This window comes from Haliaeetus albicilla, chromosome 8 (assembly GCF_947461875.1).
Source record: "Haliaeetus albicilla chromosome 8, bHalAlb1.1, whole genome shotgun sequence".
Lineage (NCBI taxonomy): Eukaryota > Metazoa > Chordata > Aves > Accipitriformes > Accipitridae > Haliaeetus > Haliaeetus albicilla.
The window spans coordinates 3,474,614-3,490,945 of record NC_091490.1 but is presented as its reverse complement, the minus strand read 5'-3'; the positions used below and the strand labels follow the sequence as shown (position 1 = coordinate 3,490,945).

Here is a 16,332-nt window from a genome sequence, read left to right as displayed (position 1 = left end):
TAATGGCACCAGGCACTCCTCTAAATATTTAGATAATGTGATTGCAGCCATTTTGCAAAATCCTTCATAAAGGTATTAAAACATTAAAAGCTGATCCTAACTCTTAGAGGGAATGTCTAACTATTATGAAAATTTCTCTTTTCAGTAAAACCCAGAGACCTTTTTCTTTGCTTTATTCCTACTATAAAAATCATTTAAAGCCCATTTAATCAGGGTGACCCAGGTGCATGAAAGATCTTCAGGATCATGTTTGTTATATACATCTTCTCTTGGCTGGGCTAACAGCTCTCAGAGGCAGGATTCCCCCTTAGGGTTTCTACAGCCCCTGAATCTTATGGCTGAATCATTACCAGAAGGTTTTCTTCCCTCTGTTTTCCTGTGTCCTGCTTTGGTTATGGACTCTGTGACTGTTGTGACATCTAAGGGTGGTATTTTGTAGTGAGCTTATCACCGCGTCCTGGTTTCAGCTGGGATAGAGTTAATTTTCTTTCTAGTAGCTGGTATAGTGTTAAGTTTTGGGTTCAGTATGAGAAGAATGTTGATAACACACTGATGTTTTCAGTTGTTGCTAAGTAGTGTTTAGGCTACATCAAGGATTTTTCAATTTCTCATGCCCGGCCAGCAAGAAGGCTGAAGGGCCACAAGAAGTTGGAGGGGACACAGCCAGGACAGCTGACCCCAACTGGCCAAAGGGATATTCCATACCATGTGATGTCATGCCCAGTATATAAACTGGGGGGTGTGGGGCTGAGGGGGGGGATCGCTGCTTGGGAACTAACTGGGCATCAATCAGTGAGTGGTGAGCAATTGCACCGTGCATCGCTTGTTTTGTATATTCCAATCCTATTATTATTATTTCATTACTGTTGTTGTTATTATTATTGCCATTTTATTATTGTTATTATTATCATTATTAGTTTCTTCCTTTCTGTTCTATTAAACTGTTCTTATCTCAACCCATGAGTTTTACTTACCCCCCGCCCCGATTCTCGCCCCATCCCATGGGGATAGGGTGGGGGAAAGTGAGTGAGCGGCTGTGTGGTGCTTAGTTGCCGGCTGGGATTAAACCATGACGCACTGCCTGACTTTACTGGCACTGGCATTAATATGGAAACGTGCTTGGCAGCTACTTATGCTTTTTTAATATTTGACATAAGAGCATTTTGACTGCCTTTTCCCCTTGGAAAACAAACCTTTCTGAAGGGTAGTGTCATGTCTGAGCAGCGACCCGGCACAAGCAAGCTCCCGTAGTTTGCTGAGTTACCACGCGTCGGCTGAACCGCGACGACTGCGGCACAGGAACAGGCAGCGTACAGTGACACGCAGGAGCTTCTCAAGCTGTAGAAACCTGGTAAAATGTCTGATCCCCAGTTGCTTGGTCATTGCTATTTCTTGAGTAACTTCCTATATTTTTCTGAAGACTAAGCCAAGCATAAAGATTTTGGGGGGTGATGGGGTTAGGAAAAATTCAAAACTATTTAAAACAAAACAGAAAGACCTCTTGAAAGAAATAGCTAAAACAACAGAAAATGATTCATTTGAAATTCTGTAAAACCAAAGCCACTCAAGTACTCTGAAGTGGACTGCAGAAAGTCTATACTTTTTTTTTTTTTTTTTTTTAATTTTGCAACCAGTTGTTCAATTTTGCAGCCCAAAATCCCTGTGTCAGTTGCTAGAGGCTGGATTTTGTTCCCTATTACAGAGCAGTGTCAGGCCCAGATAAAAACCATACCTAAACTTCATCTACACAAGAGAAACTCCAATGAGCTTCCCCTACAGAAAATACAAATCCTTCAAAGCATACGCTTATCTTACTTTTTTAAACACTGGAAGTGTTTAATAGGGTTATCAGGTGTTATGTATCTCGGTCTACCATTCAAAGCAAAAACTATCAAACCTTTCAGTTAAAGTGTTAAGAACCCTAACAATGTCCTACAAAGGTATAACACAAGCACCGTCCAGATCCTCCACTTGCTTTTTTTTTTTTTTTTTAACTCATTTGAACAGCTCTTCATACATTTCCATTGATATTACCAAATGAGAAAATGCTGCAGGAATGATGACTCAATGCAAACCCTCCAGGATAATCACTGTCCCATGAATAACCCTAATTGTTCTTTTTCTAACAGATTTTTAGTAGGGTTGAGTAAATACTGATTTGAGGAGTTTCTTCAGAAACTAATCTGAAAAAAACTTGCCAATTTTAATAGGGCATGATAGCGTTCTACTGAGAAGCTTCTCATAGACTAGAATCTCATGGACATCCCTTGTGAAAGCAATCAACTTTGTCAAAGCTAGATCTCTGGAATAAAGCCCTATGCCATGCAGATCAGAGAATTAATAATGATAAACACTCATTATCACAATAAAATTAAGAATTAATATAATGATTAGCTTTTGAGCCCTACTTATAGACTTTTACATGTGGAGTTAAAATAAAGTGCCAATAAAAAGGCAGAAGCAAAAAGATTAAACCATGTTTCATTTTAGCAAAAGTCCCTGTTCAATTCTGTGTCTGTAGACTGAGCTTCCCAACTGCATGACTAGAATATTTTTACTTTGCTTCGCCTGACGACACACCTACCCAGCCCAACAGCAATACCCCTGAGAAGCCCCTGATTTAGGAATACAGCAGACTCCCCACTGGCCAAAGCCAATGTAATATTTATCCATTGAATAAGCAGCACCAACCGTAATAAACCTGAATCTAAACTCCCAGCACAGAGTGACACATATAAGTATGTGTATAACTTTCAACCTGTAAGAAGCTCCAGCGCAGTCACTGGTGGTTTTGCATTGTGGACTGCTGTATCTCTAAGCATCAGAAAAAAACCAAAGGCACAGTCTTAACTCCCTCTCATTTCTCTGCACAAAACCACCTTGCTCCCACTGCTCACCTAGAGAGTGGCATGAGCTCTGTGACACAGCAAGAAGTCTTAGCACTTCGCTCACCTCTTGGCTGCTTGTTTAGATCCTGAATGTGCTCAACCAGTCAGTCACCAATGACTGACTTGTGTTATTTTAGAAATGAAGGCGCCATCGTGTCTTCACCAATGCACCACATATTCAGTACAAAATAAATGATCAGCAAGTGAATGGAGGTACAGGAGCAATAATGAACAGCCCATAACCAAATTCCTCACTTGCCTATAGCCTTCCAGGCTCAAATGAGTAATTAAGCAAATAACTATTCTCCACCACGTGTTACATCTGCCAACAGGGAGCAGATACAGCTCAGTCTCAGCTGGCCAGGCTCAGCTAACTGTGGCTTTACAAGAGTCGTCAACAGAGAACCAGACAGGCATTTAGTTGGTAAAAGTCATTCTTTCTGCATCTTATGCGTGCACATTTCCGACCTGATTTAATGCAAGCTGCAGAGAATTGAACAGAACTAGGTGAGCATTGTGGTATCTGCACGGACCTGCACATATCTCAGGCCTCCTCGTAGCTCTGCAGTCTGTCCTGAAAGGCAAAAGGACTGTCCAGCTAAAGTAGCTGACAAGCTGCTTAACAACAAGCTGCAATTCAAATGAAGCAAAGGCTGCTCTGATCCTTGGCAGCACTACACACCAGGACGCAGAGCTGTCCTTGCCCTCCCGTTCCCCGACTCTTTACACAGTGCAGCCAGAGCTGCGATCTCAGGCCAGAATCCTCAAAACTCTCAGTGTTCAGGGATTTTTAAATCATTACTTCGTTGCTTTGCTTAAGGGTTTTAAAATTATGCTTGAGAGACAATTCCTGATTGGTCACAGCCTTTACAATGCTGTGAATTCACAAACAAACATCTGAAATAGAGCACAAAAAAGAAAATCTTACTTAACCCTTTGCCTTCACAGGTTTGTTCCCTACGAGACAATTCTCGGTACTTGGTCTCAGCAGTGTACGAGGATGAGGACATTCAAGACCCTCTGCCGCAGTGGGACACCTTGCAAGATGAGAAATTACTGGGTTCCTTTTTCATGGGACAGAACTGCACCTTTGGGTTGTGAAAATGCAGTGCTGCTTCCTGGTGTAGAATAGTGATTACTATTTGTATTTAAGGATAATTCCTACCTCTGCTTCCACTCTATGCCAGCAGATTCTCTTTGAATGAATCCCCATTCTTCCCAGTGCTGGACCTGATGATCTACATGCTCCTGCTGTTTTTCTATACTTTGTGTAGATACTCCAGTAAGTCTGATCCAAATTGTACTGGTACAAAATGTTCTCCACCAGTTAACTGGAGATTTAAAATACTTCCACATTATTTAATTATGGGCAGAGAGGCTATCTACATATTATCAATCCTTCATCACACAGGAAGTTCAATGTATAACAACTTCATTTCTAAAATAATTTTTCTGTTGATGTTTCATATCATATGTGCATATGTGCATGAACAACAACAAAAAGTCCAGGGGAAGAATTACTAAACATACAAGAATCTAGCAAAAACCTGAAAACTCTCCAAAGTACAGACTATATTATGCATGGATTGATTTTGATTTCTTGGATTGCTCTGAGTGATTCCAGAAAGAAAAATACCTTTCATTCATACTACAATACCACTCGAAAAACATACATGCTTCCATGCAGAGACCTACTGCAGAACAGGACATTTATTTCAGAGTACTTGTAGACTTGCTTTATGTAGTGTGAATCTTAAACAGTAAGAAGAATGGTAAGGTGAGAAATGTAAGCGAGGTATTATTTATCTCACCCACCTCTGGAAAGCAGCTCTTAAAAAATAAGTTTTATATGGTGTAAATTACTGCACAAACCTTAACATAGTAGAATCACATCCAGGCAATCTCTGGACCTAATTCCCTCTTTCTCACTTAATCTGAAGTAGATGACAAGTAAATCCACTGCAGCACAATGAGTTACATCAGAAAATGGTACAAGATGAGAATCAAGTTGTGTGAATCATCTGGGAATATTTTGCCCTTCCATAGCTTATCAAGGAGCTGCACAACCTGAAATACAGCATCCAGTGCTCTTAAGTATGGTAAACCCTTTTACACTCCTGAGGCAATAAAAGGAATCATACAACACAAACAAGAAGTAATTTAGGCCCTTATCAAGATTTTGACCCCAAATTAATCTATTAAAAAGCATTGTGTGAAAAACACTATGTCATCAATAACATTTTATAACAGAAGGTATGGCAGATGGAAAAGTTCAGAACCAGTTTAATCAGCAACATGCCCGTCTCTCAGTTTTATCTTCCCAGATATCAACCTGCATTCAAGAGGGGTTACATTCGTTCAAATACACAGTTTAATGATCAACTTGTCAGTCTGCCTCTTCTAAAATGAAGAGGAGTATAAATAGATCAAATTCTTCAATCCAGAACAGCCACACAGCAAAAACTGTTAGTAGGAAAAGTCTCTGCATCCTGAACAACCAAACAGTATCAGGAGAAGAAAACATGAAAATCATTCTAGCCTTTCTATTCATTGCCCCACTTGCTCTTTCAGCTAGAGCTGAGAAGGATTATTCCTCCTCTGATTCTGCTGCACCTCCTGAGACGAAATCAAGATTTGCCATGTTAGATGATGTACGAATCTTAGCCAATGGACTCCTCCAGCTTGGGCACGGTCTTAAAGACTTTGTCCATAAGACGAAGGGGCAGATGAATGACATCTTTCAGAAACTTTACATTTTTGATAGGTCCTTCTATGAGCTCTCACTGCAAACCAGTGAAATCAAAGAAGAAGAAGAACAGCTCAGACAAACTACAGCCAGACTGCAAATCAACAATGAAGAGATAAAGAATCTCTCACAGGAGATGAATTCGAAGATTGAAGACCTCATACAAAACAAAATCCAGCTGCAAGAGAAAGTATGGGGACTGGAAGACAAAGTCACTAAACTGGCCATTATCCAGCCTTCGATGCAAGAGACAAAAGAAATTTCTTCACTCAAAGTAAGTACGCTTGTGAAAGCCCCTGACACACAAAGCCAAAGTAAATTGTAATGCTATTATTGGTAGTTATGCAAGAGAAGCTCACGTTTTCCCTTCCTCTTCACTGTAGCACTACTGTGTATTTTGAGAAATAAATCACTGCAATAATCTTAAAAGAATCAGTGTCTTAATCTGACACATTTTTTTATTCTGCAGTAAAATTTCCCAGTGAAACCAGTGAGAAAATTGAGAAGTTATAAGGCTCTGTATCTCTTTCAGTATTTTTCTGCAAACAGGTTTTAAGAAATTCTGTAAAATTTTTTGCAACCAGGAAAAGGATGTGATTACCAAGCCCATAGGTTTGTACGTTATCATCTCATTACAAATCAATGCACTAGGAACTGCCTGCTCCTGTATAAAAACAGGAGTGTAAACCTTTAAAGAGGAACATCTATAGTACCTATATGACCTCCAGGACCAAAGAACCTTGCAAGCGTTAATAGACTTAATGTCAATACATGCAAGTATTTAGGTGGGTATAAGGTTTCCTATGGAAAAGGAAGTATTAACTGTACTGTGCAGAAGCATAAAAAGGCTAAGCAACTTGTGTGAGAAAATACTGGAAGTTAGTGTCAAAGTAGAAAGGTGAATCCAGATCTCCTAAATGCCAAGCTAATACCCTAGATGCTGGGAACTGTTCCCTTTTTTATCAGTTGCATACATCTAGTTTGAATCAAGGGCCAACTTCACAGAACGTAATTGTTCTGGACATGAAAATGGAAGGAAAAGAGCAACAACAAAAAAGGTCTACAAAGCTGCTAGTAGTTTGTCTCAAAAAAAAATAAAGGGTGTTCACTTCTGAGGCAAAGAAATTCACCCCTTCACAGGCAAAGCAGGCAACCCTTTGGAAAAGGAAAGGCAATGTTAAATGGTTCGTGCTTCTCAAAACTGGCCCCATGACAAGAGTTATGGAGGCAGCGCCACTGTGAAGGTCTTCTGCTGCTTCTAACCACAACCCTCCTCCCTCCTTTCCTGTCCTCAGGCTTTTGTGGAGCAGCAGGACAACCACATCAAGCAACTTCTCAAAATCGTAGAGGACCAGCATGTGCAACTCAACAGACAGCACAATCAAATAATGGAGCTGGAGGACAAGGTACAGGAATCATCTCTATTTCTCTTTCCAGAATTTGTCATCCCTCTGAACACTGAAGGAGTCCACGGCCCAACCATTCATTTGGGTCAGCCATCCCTCTTTTTCACAGTTTGGGGAAGTAAAGGAAAGTATAAACAATTTTGACTGCAAACAGGTACCTTTTTGGGTGAGAGACTGCTGAGCTGCCAGGCAGGGGGCTATAGCCAGGGCACACAATGACCAAGAACACAGCTTTGAAATACTGCCTATCAACACCAGGCTGCTGTATTTTCTGACTACTAATTTTCTTTATTTTCTCTTATTATCTATCATATTATTGTTCTTCCATTGGCCTTCTAAGTATCATTACTTTCTACCTCTTTCTTCTTTTCCAATATTCACTCCAATAGGGAACCATGTTCGGTAGTTCAATGTGCGTCACCGTAACACTGGGTATAACCGACATGCTCACATTTAATTTATTCCTAAGAGGAGACTATAAAAGGAAAATGCATTTCAGCCTAAAGAACTCTGGGTTCTGTGCTCTTTAGATGGTGGTATTATTTGTCTAAGTGATGTCACCTGAGGAAATAAGTTAAATCTGTTTGCCCATTAAGGTGCACCTCATGAGAATGAGTCATTTACTCGCCTCATGAATCCTACCTTGTTTGAGCAATGGCACAGCTGACATTCATGCAACTGAAATCCACCAGTGTGGTTCTAAAGTTATTTTTATGTTGTAAATTGGGTATTCTAAAGGATTACATTCACAAGAAAAATTATCCTCTGCGTGACATTGTTCGGTTTGATACATGAATCTCATCATTTCAGAGCCTTGGGAAATTAACAGTCTGTAATTACGGTTCTTTCAGCTAAACCACATGGAGCTCCAGGAACTCGCAGAGAACTCCTTCACGGGGGAGCAAACAGAACCAGAGGCCATCCCCTTTGCTGTGCGCAACGCCACAGCTGTAACATACAAATCTGATGGTGAGACCTTCTCTCTTAGACATGACTACACAATCCATTGCATTCGCAGTATTCTCTGTGAAAGTTTTGCGTTGGTTTTTAATAGCCAAAGCAAAAGACTTATGTTATATACAGTGCTGTGGGAAGGAGTTAGAGTTCCTGCTTTGGAAAAAACGTCATCATCTACATAGCCCCACTGTATGTGTACTTGTCTCTGGGGTGACGTACAGGAACAACATCCAACGACGCAGTAACCCTGTGTTCCATCTTCACCCTCCATTTACCTCTTGTAAACACGTGCTGTGACCATCCTTTTACTGACACTTCTGGCAGTGCCAATGACTGTCTTGAAGAGCATGAACAGAGAAATAATTTACTTCACGCTGGCTAATTACAAGACTTGGAAGAGCTTGCTTTAAAGTTGAAAGGCATTTTCGAACTGCAGCAATGGGAATGGTATTTATCGGGAACTTTACAAGGGGTACAAAAGTCCATTTGCGAGAGTCTAGTCTTAGGCCTTACAAACTTTCCAAATTATCTAAACTGAAACCTTGCCTAACTTAAAAAATACAGGCGGCCCAACCTACATACAACTTGGCAGCTGTACTACCAAGCCCAAAGCAGTTTGTCCATTTCACGACACTTACTACAAAATAAAATTACCAAAAAGATTGTTCTAGTTTTTGCTTTGGCTCTATTCCATATAAAAATTAAAGTTACAAAGCTGGATTAAAACTTACCACATCCAAACTAGGATTTGTAATTGTCTCCTGTTTGCTTTCCTAGGTGCCGCTCCTGACTGCACTGCTCTTTATAACAGCGGCATGCAGTCCAATGGTGTTTACACTATTAAGCCCAACGGCTCAGAAGCTTTCGATGTCTACTGTGAAATGAAATTTGGTAAGACAGCTGTGCTAGCAAGTCTAATTTTCATACAAGTAGTTTCTTATAAGCCAAAAAACTGTGCCTCATCCCAAAGTACACAAAAACTTATCATGATTTATATATCCTCTTGACTTCTCTAACTGGACTGTCTGTGCTCTGAACTCAGGTTTCCCATGTCCTGAAGCCTCCTTAACACTGTTTTCATTCTTTACTCACCTCTTGAAAGGACTTTCAATCACGTGACATAAATTAAGTATATTCAAAAAACCAAGCCCCTTTAGCTATAGATAACGAAAACGGCAATTACAAACGCCATTATATTGCAACCATGAATAGCTTTTCCAAATAAAAGCAAACAGTAAATAGTAAATACCTTAGTAAAATTTTGTTTCATTAACAAGGGTTATTGCTTGAGACTTAGATATACCAAACTAACCCAAAGAGCCGAGTCCTGGAGGCAGGATTCCTGTATCATGTTTGGGTGAGTCAGTAGCTATGTAACATATAGGTCCAGAACTGTCATGGACCGGAATGCACAGCACCTACCCAAGCCCTCTCTTTGTAAGAAACCCATTTGCCTATTCCTTTTGCCACCACCCAAAGATCACACATCGTTTGGCCAGTTCACTGCTCCGCGTTTTTTTCACCCTGCAACGCAGCATCCTGCAGTGCTGCTCTGTGCGCGTCCCGTCCAGCGTCCCCGCACGGTCCCTTTGCCACGGTTACCCGGAGAGCCTGGGAACACGCTGGTGCAAACGTGGCAGGGTCATGACATTTGTTTGGATGTGTAAACAGAATGGCACGGGGTTGCCCTGTGAAAAAAACTCTTTTGCTTACATTTGTTGAAACTGGTAAAATGAGGGTGTCATGACCTGGTCAGGAGAAAGACCCCACTGCAGCCCTAGCGTGGACATGGCCTCCAACTCTCCATACCTTCTGTGGAGTTGCGCTCCCAGTAGTCAAACGCTATCAGTAGAGGGAGTCTGATAATCTGATCAAATGTCTGGAACATTTCATATCTCTTTTTTATCATTTTCTCTACGTTTGCGTTTCTCAGCCCTCATAAACAAATGAAATCCAGTTAAGGCAGCTTAACAAACTAAGTCCAGTGAGCTGCGTCACCCCAAGTGTGGCAGAGGACACTCGAACGGCCCTGCGTTCTGTTCAGCTGTGCTCGCTCGCATTTCTTTCATGAGGATTTAGACTAATTCATTCTACCTCAAAACCAGAGCACCAAAGAGCACACTCGTGGACAGTTAATAAGGCCAAGGCTGAGAAGAGTCAAGCATCTGCTCTCTGTACAGCCGAGAGGCTTTATGGCTCAGTACACGTGCACTCCAGTCTGTTGCAAAATGAAGAGTAAGTGGGATTCATACAGAGCCACCTTCAATGCAAAACCATTTTCTTCTTCACCGTGGTAGAGAGCGAGCTCGCATAAGGGCAGCCACAGCAGTGCAGTCTGTAGGTCAGCAGCTGATGGTCTCCGTTACTTTCCATCATCTCTCTAGTGCTTTAAACACTTAAGCCAGGCTTGTGACTTATTTCCCTTTCGCGTTCACAGGCAGTTCCTGGACTGTAATCCAGAACAGAGAGGATGGATCACTAGATTTCAACCAAACCTGGGATGCCTATACAAATGGTTTTGGTGACCTCAATGGTAAAAATGCCTTTTTTTGTGTCTTTTCTTTGTATCAGTTGATTTGAGAAGCTGAATCTTCTTACTGAAAGGTGTTCACATGAGAGCAGACAAAACCTGCAATCAAATCTGAACAAATCTTACCTAATAAGTAGAACACCAGAAAGTGCTTACCAGAAAATGTAACTCAGTAAAATTCTCAGTGACACACCTTCAAATGTGTGTTTAGAAACTTTTGCTGAATCAAGGCCAGAATGCTTTAAATGCTATTTTAATTATTGAGATTTTACTATTTATAAAAGCACCTTCCAAAGCCTTTAAAATATACACTAATGCAAAACCTCACCAAGCTGCTGCCACTACCTTCTCTCACACTTTCTGCAATCCTGTTTCCCTTAAAACTGCCACAGCAATTTTTCCAACCTCAAGAGAGCCCGAAGCTGTGTGTGCTTCCCTGCACAAACACCTCCAGGTTCTCCGTGCAGTGGCCAATCCCTTCCATGGCTGGATAGGGTGAGGAAACACCCATGTTCCCCTGTTAATCATCAACTCCAAAGAATTTGTAGCACCAAGTGCTGCCCAACAGCCTCCCCATCCAGGAGATTTTCCCTTTTTTCTTGTACAATGAGATGAGTCTACTTCTGTTTAGAAAATATTTTGACTTTCTAGGCACAGCACAGATCAAAACCTCACCAATGTGGGCAGCAATATTGACTTACTTCCACCTCTTTTACAATAAAGAGCTGCTATATCTCAACCTCTCCCACATTTTGGGACAGTAGCTCACAGCTGAGGTAGACTTTTACCTGTATAGTTTGTCTGATACTGAATGCTACAGTTGCCCCTTGATTGGTCTCCAATTCCCATATATTACACCAACAGGAAGCCACATCTTTCCAGTGTTGGAAAGATTTTGCAGAGGATCACATCACTCTCAGCCATGTCCTACTCAGTTCTGTGCTGCATATTCTAAGGTGGTAAAACGTAACAGGCTACTGCTGCTTACCTGTAAATTGTGGGAGTATTTTACTCAACCATCTTGTCTTCTATTGCTTTAAATGCCACCTGCATGTACGGCACTCACGTTCAGCTGCACTATTTCTACATGTGGCAATTACCTATTGTGCACTGATACCAGTGGCACTGATAATAAGCTACTTAATGAATATAATTTATGAAACTAAACTAATTATCAAGAATTCTAGCAAAAGAAAAATGCTCAAGTTAAATTCACTTTGTACACAAGGGTATCGAAACCTCAGTTTAGTTCTGCAGCTCTTTCCTTAAAAAATACAACAATTGCAATTAGGTTTTATGTATGTCATTTGCTTCATTTGTCACACAGTTCCAATTATGCATGCTTTAAATGTCTTGAGCTCCCTCTCAGAGTTTCACAAGAAGTGGGAAAGTTAAGAGAGGAGCTCCAGTTCATTTATATCTCTTGCTTTTATTGATCACTGGTGTGCAATTAAGAAGAGGTAAACAAAAAGAATGTAGCAGGAGACCTCTGAAAAGATCAACAGTCCCCAAGACTCATATTATTGATTTAATTAAAGCAATGAATAAATCCTTTTAAATACTATATTTTCACACATACTACCCACAGGTTATCTGTAAAAACAAATTCAATAGCAGCGTGAGTGATACGGGGTTTTAGGGAAAGTTTATCACATAACCCCTTCCCCACTAACTCTCTGCCTGGTGACTTCTGTCCCCTAATCCTCATCTCTGACATCTCTTGATTCTGACATTGCGCAGCTTATTTGAACACATATTTTCAAATACTGCTATTTTAAAGGTGAATGAGCTATCTGAGGTATGGGTTAGAGATCTGAAAAACATGGTGTGTTCATGCCTAGTTCCATATTAACAGCATCTGTTTACTACAACTTTTGCAGAGGAATTCTGGCTAGGCCTGAACAAGACCTATTCCATTACTAAACAAGGGGACTACATCCTACGGATTGAGCTGCAGGACTGGAAAGATAATAAACGTTACATCGAGTATGCATTCAGCTTGGGAGGCCCCGAAACAGACTACACTCTCCAGCTTTCACGGATCTCCGGGAGCATCCCCAATGCCCTGCCAGAGCAGACAGAACTGAGGTTCTCAACTGCAGACCATGACATGGACGTAATAAATGACTTCAGCTGTCCAGAAAACTACCTAGGTATCAGTATGCTGGGTATATTGCCATGGAAGTATTTTTGTTACATGAAGGATGGTAGTATGCTTTAGTGGGTAGTTATTGATATTAGCCTGGCTTTAGATACAGAAAACAGCAGGTAGTAGCATCTTTCCACTTGCAGGAAAGGGCAGAAGATGTTTTTCATTGGCAGATAGCAGGGTCCTACAACAAGGCATCCCCTTTCTATTTCATAGAGAGGTAAAACTAAAGCATAGTGAGGCTGTGCAAATGACCAACACCAGAAACAGAACTAGCAGCACAGGTTGAAACAAAACCCCAAGATGAGATTCTGAGCTATGAAGTAAAGGGCAGTTCTTCCTCTGATGCCTGGTCTGGTGTGGCAGCCCTAGGTTGGATTGTTTAATCCCTCCTTGCAAAAAAATAAACAGTAGACAAACCGACTCAACTCCATTTTGACTACAAACCAAAAGTTAAGAGTGATGGTGAGTTTCCATTACTGCAGATTTTGGCATTTTGTCAAGTATACATGACATAATCACTTTCAAAAGAGCAAGAGAGATGCAAGGCTGAAGACATTTCTCCTTAAAGATAATTTGGTTAAAGGATTCCTAATTCTTTGATTTTCTGAAGCTTTTATGTTTGGCCAGTTTATAGCAAAAAGCAAACAATTGAAAAAAGCAATTAATGATTGAAACACAGGATACAGAATTGCCCTCCAGACACCTGCTTCATGCAACAAACGTTTTGTACGTCATTCTAGGCTTGAAAATTGTTGATGTCTGAAACAATGCCAAGAGTGTTACTCAGCTCTAGTGACCGTAAAGCAGATGGCCAATGACTTCCAAAGTGCTAAACTTTCATTTTTAGCACAGAGACACTGCCAGTCCTTTGCAAGCAGAACTAGGCTTACAATTTAAGCTTGTAGCTAAGGACACCAGCCAATAAAAAAGAGAATTTGTCTACTAAAGGCTCTTCAGCCTCCTGTAGATGCAGAGATTTAACAATTTGTACCTGAGAAAAATATCAGCAAATCAGAAAGTCAGTTGTAGAGGGTCATGGGAAACATGAAAGTGTGGAGCTAACTTTGTAGGTGTCCCAATTCCGTGGCACCATTTGTGTGTGCAGTTTTCCTATGCACCGCTACTTTTATGTGAAGCTGACAATAATGGGGAGCACAGTATCTTTGTACTGGCCCTCAACTTGCAAGTGTAAGTGGGTATACATACAAGCACCATTTCATTTGGGTATACTGGGTAATTGTCACTTTTACTGGAACTGGTCTAAAGATTTATGTTGCAAACAGGAGCTGTCTACTCGGAAACTGAGCACAATATGTTAGTGTACAACTGACAGTAACTGACATTACAATATTTTTCCTTAGGAGGCTGGTGGCACAGCGAATGTGAGGAAACAAATCTTAACGGGAAATATGTTGCACCAAGGTCAAGAGGAAGACTAGACAGAAGAAAAGGCTTATACTGGAAGCCTAAGAAAGGAAGATACTACTTGCTCAAGTCAACCAAAATAATGATACACCCAACAGATTTAAAAAGTTTTGACTGAATGCTCAACCTGATGCATTTTAATTCAGAACATATACACTGAACATTACTACATCAAAGAAGTTCGTGTTATGTTTAGTAACAGATGCATGTCTATATCCATACACTGTATGGCGTATTCTCCAATACATAAACCTGAGGCATTTGCGATGGTCTTACAGTATGTTTGGTGAGTATCTCATTCCCTCTAGCCCCAATGTCAATGTGCTGTAACTTTCAGGGAGCTTTTGCCTCCCCAGGATGAAACTCTAATGCCTAAGAATCAACCGCTTATTCATGTATTAGATAATAGTGCTTGAGGGAATGGGTTTTCAGGCTGTTGCATTCGTTTCTGGGTTGTGTAGTAGGGAACACAAAAAGCATTTCAGTAAACAAAGGGCTGGCAAAATGCTACGGAAGACATTTAGGTATTACTCTATAGGAAAAAAAGGCAATTTTGTTTTGTAAAGTAGCTAATTTGATGTTTGTTTCATGTTATTATTGTGGAATGTTTCTATGAGCAAATGAAAGATGCGTAATTCCCCATTTTAGGGTTCTATGTATTTCCAGGCAAATTTTCAGCAGTGTAGCTCAGGCCAATCTTTGCTGAAGCACTGTACTCACACAGCTACAGATGTGTACACACACATCAAGTAAGCCACGGCACAGGCCTAATCTTTTAGATGCCACACTTTGAAAAATAACTTAAGAATTACTCTTTCTTACTGAAAGCTAAGAGCTAAGCTTCAAAGTTTACTGAAATGAATAAGAGATTTTTTCCTTCTCGTTTGAAATGGAATCAGAGCCATCCCTTTGCAACCTTTTAGTACACTTAACTAAGAAACTAAATGAAAGACCAAGTGAGCACATAACAAACCACCTTTCAAATAGAGAACAGTTGCCTGTGGGGCAACTCCAATAGAGTCAATGGTACCAACCAACAAACCCTGTAGGCACAACCTACGTGACAGTGTTGGTCCTGCTCCTGAGAACACACTCACATTTGTTTAACTTCAGCTGCAGAATACTCTAAGGCAGAAGGACTATTGACATGCTTGTGGATGGCTGGCCATGGAAGTGTTGACTGACAAAGGCCCTGATTCTGCAGTTACATTGAGTCATATTGACTTGTATGTCTTACCTAATCCTTGTACAGTATGGATTTTTTATCTCAACATTTGCAACCATAGAGAAAATGGTTTTAAATTGTAATTTCTCAGAGTGAACAGAATGTGCTAATTACAGAAAAACTGCAAAATTACTTTTACTTCTCATGGATTTATTAAGAAGAAGAGATCACACAGTGCAGCTTATTTGTACTGGTGTATTGTAATGTTTAATTACCTGTCCAACCTCAATAAATAAATAAATAAATAAATAAATAAATTTAACTTTTGAAGACATGAGATATGGAACTTGACCGAACTCTTTCTTGTAAGCTTTGGTTTATAAAAACCTGGTTTGTATTTATCTAACTTTTACAAGAAGTAACAGATTCCATGAGTAAATTGGTGAAATTAGCTGAAGACAGCAATTCCATTCAGATGTGTAATGTCTTCAATGATACTCTGAAAAAGCTTTAAATGAATAGTGGTATGTAATGAAAAGAAATCTGCTCCCTGCCTAGGCTTAGTTACAGAAATGTTACTGTCTTCCAAGATACTTTAGAAAAATTTCTTATCTTCCAGATCTTCTGAAGATTTTTTTCCAAGCATTGTAAACAAAGAAATTGCTTTTAAATCAAAATGGAAATATGAACAAAGGGATTACACTTTTTCTTCATTTTTATCCTCCACTTCAAAAAAAAAAAAAAAAGAAAGTCACTGAGAGTATCAGAAAGTAACAAAACCAGTGAGAGAATGATGACTTTAGCAGACAGATGAAGAAAAAAACCTACATAAAACTTAAAAGAATTCAGCTAAATTGCACCGTGAATTTTGGGAAATGGAGAAACCTCTCTGCTGTTATTGTTCACAGCCAAGTTTTATGCAAATATGTTTGTCCCTTCACAACTGTGTATTTTCTGCTGTGTCAGTCTGGAACTTTTTTGTACCTCTGGCACAGCAGATCTACTGATATAGCAAGTTTTGCAATGAACCAGATGATAAGGTAGGAATTTCTAGACTTGCCAG

General features: G+C 40.2%; 2 protein-coding genes across 13 annotated transcripts in view; one reads left to right on the top strand and one right to left on the bottom strand.

Annotated features, from left to right (window-relative positions):
- DOCK7 (dedicator of cytokinesis 7) overlaps positions 1-16,332 on the bottom strand; it is a 110,092-nt gene that overhangs the window by 50,949 nt on the left and 42,811 nt on the right. The window lies entirely within an intron of this gene.
- ANGPTL3 (angiopoietin like 3) lies at positions 5,294-15,606 on the top strand. The gene is made up of 7 exons (XM_009924975.2): positions 5,294-5,908; positions 6,930-7,040; positions 7,892-8,009; positions 8,775-8,888; positions 10,435-10,530; positions 12,408-12,680; positions 14,041-15,606. The coding sequence occupies exons 1-7, from the start codon at positions 5,294-5,296 to the stop codon at positions 14,220-14,222; spliced, it is 1,509 nt and encodes a 502-aa protein (XP_009923277.2). The 3' UTR covers positions 14,223-15,606.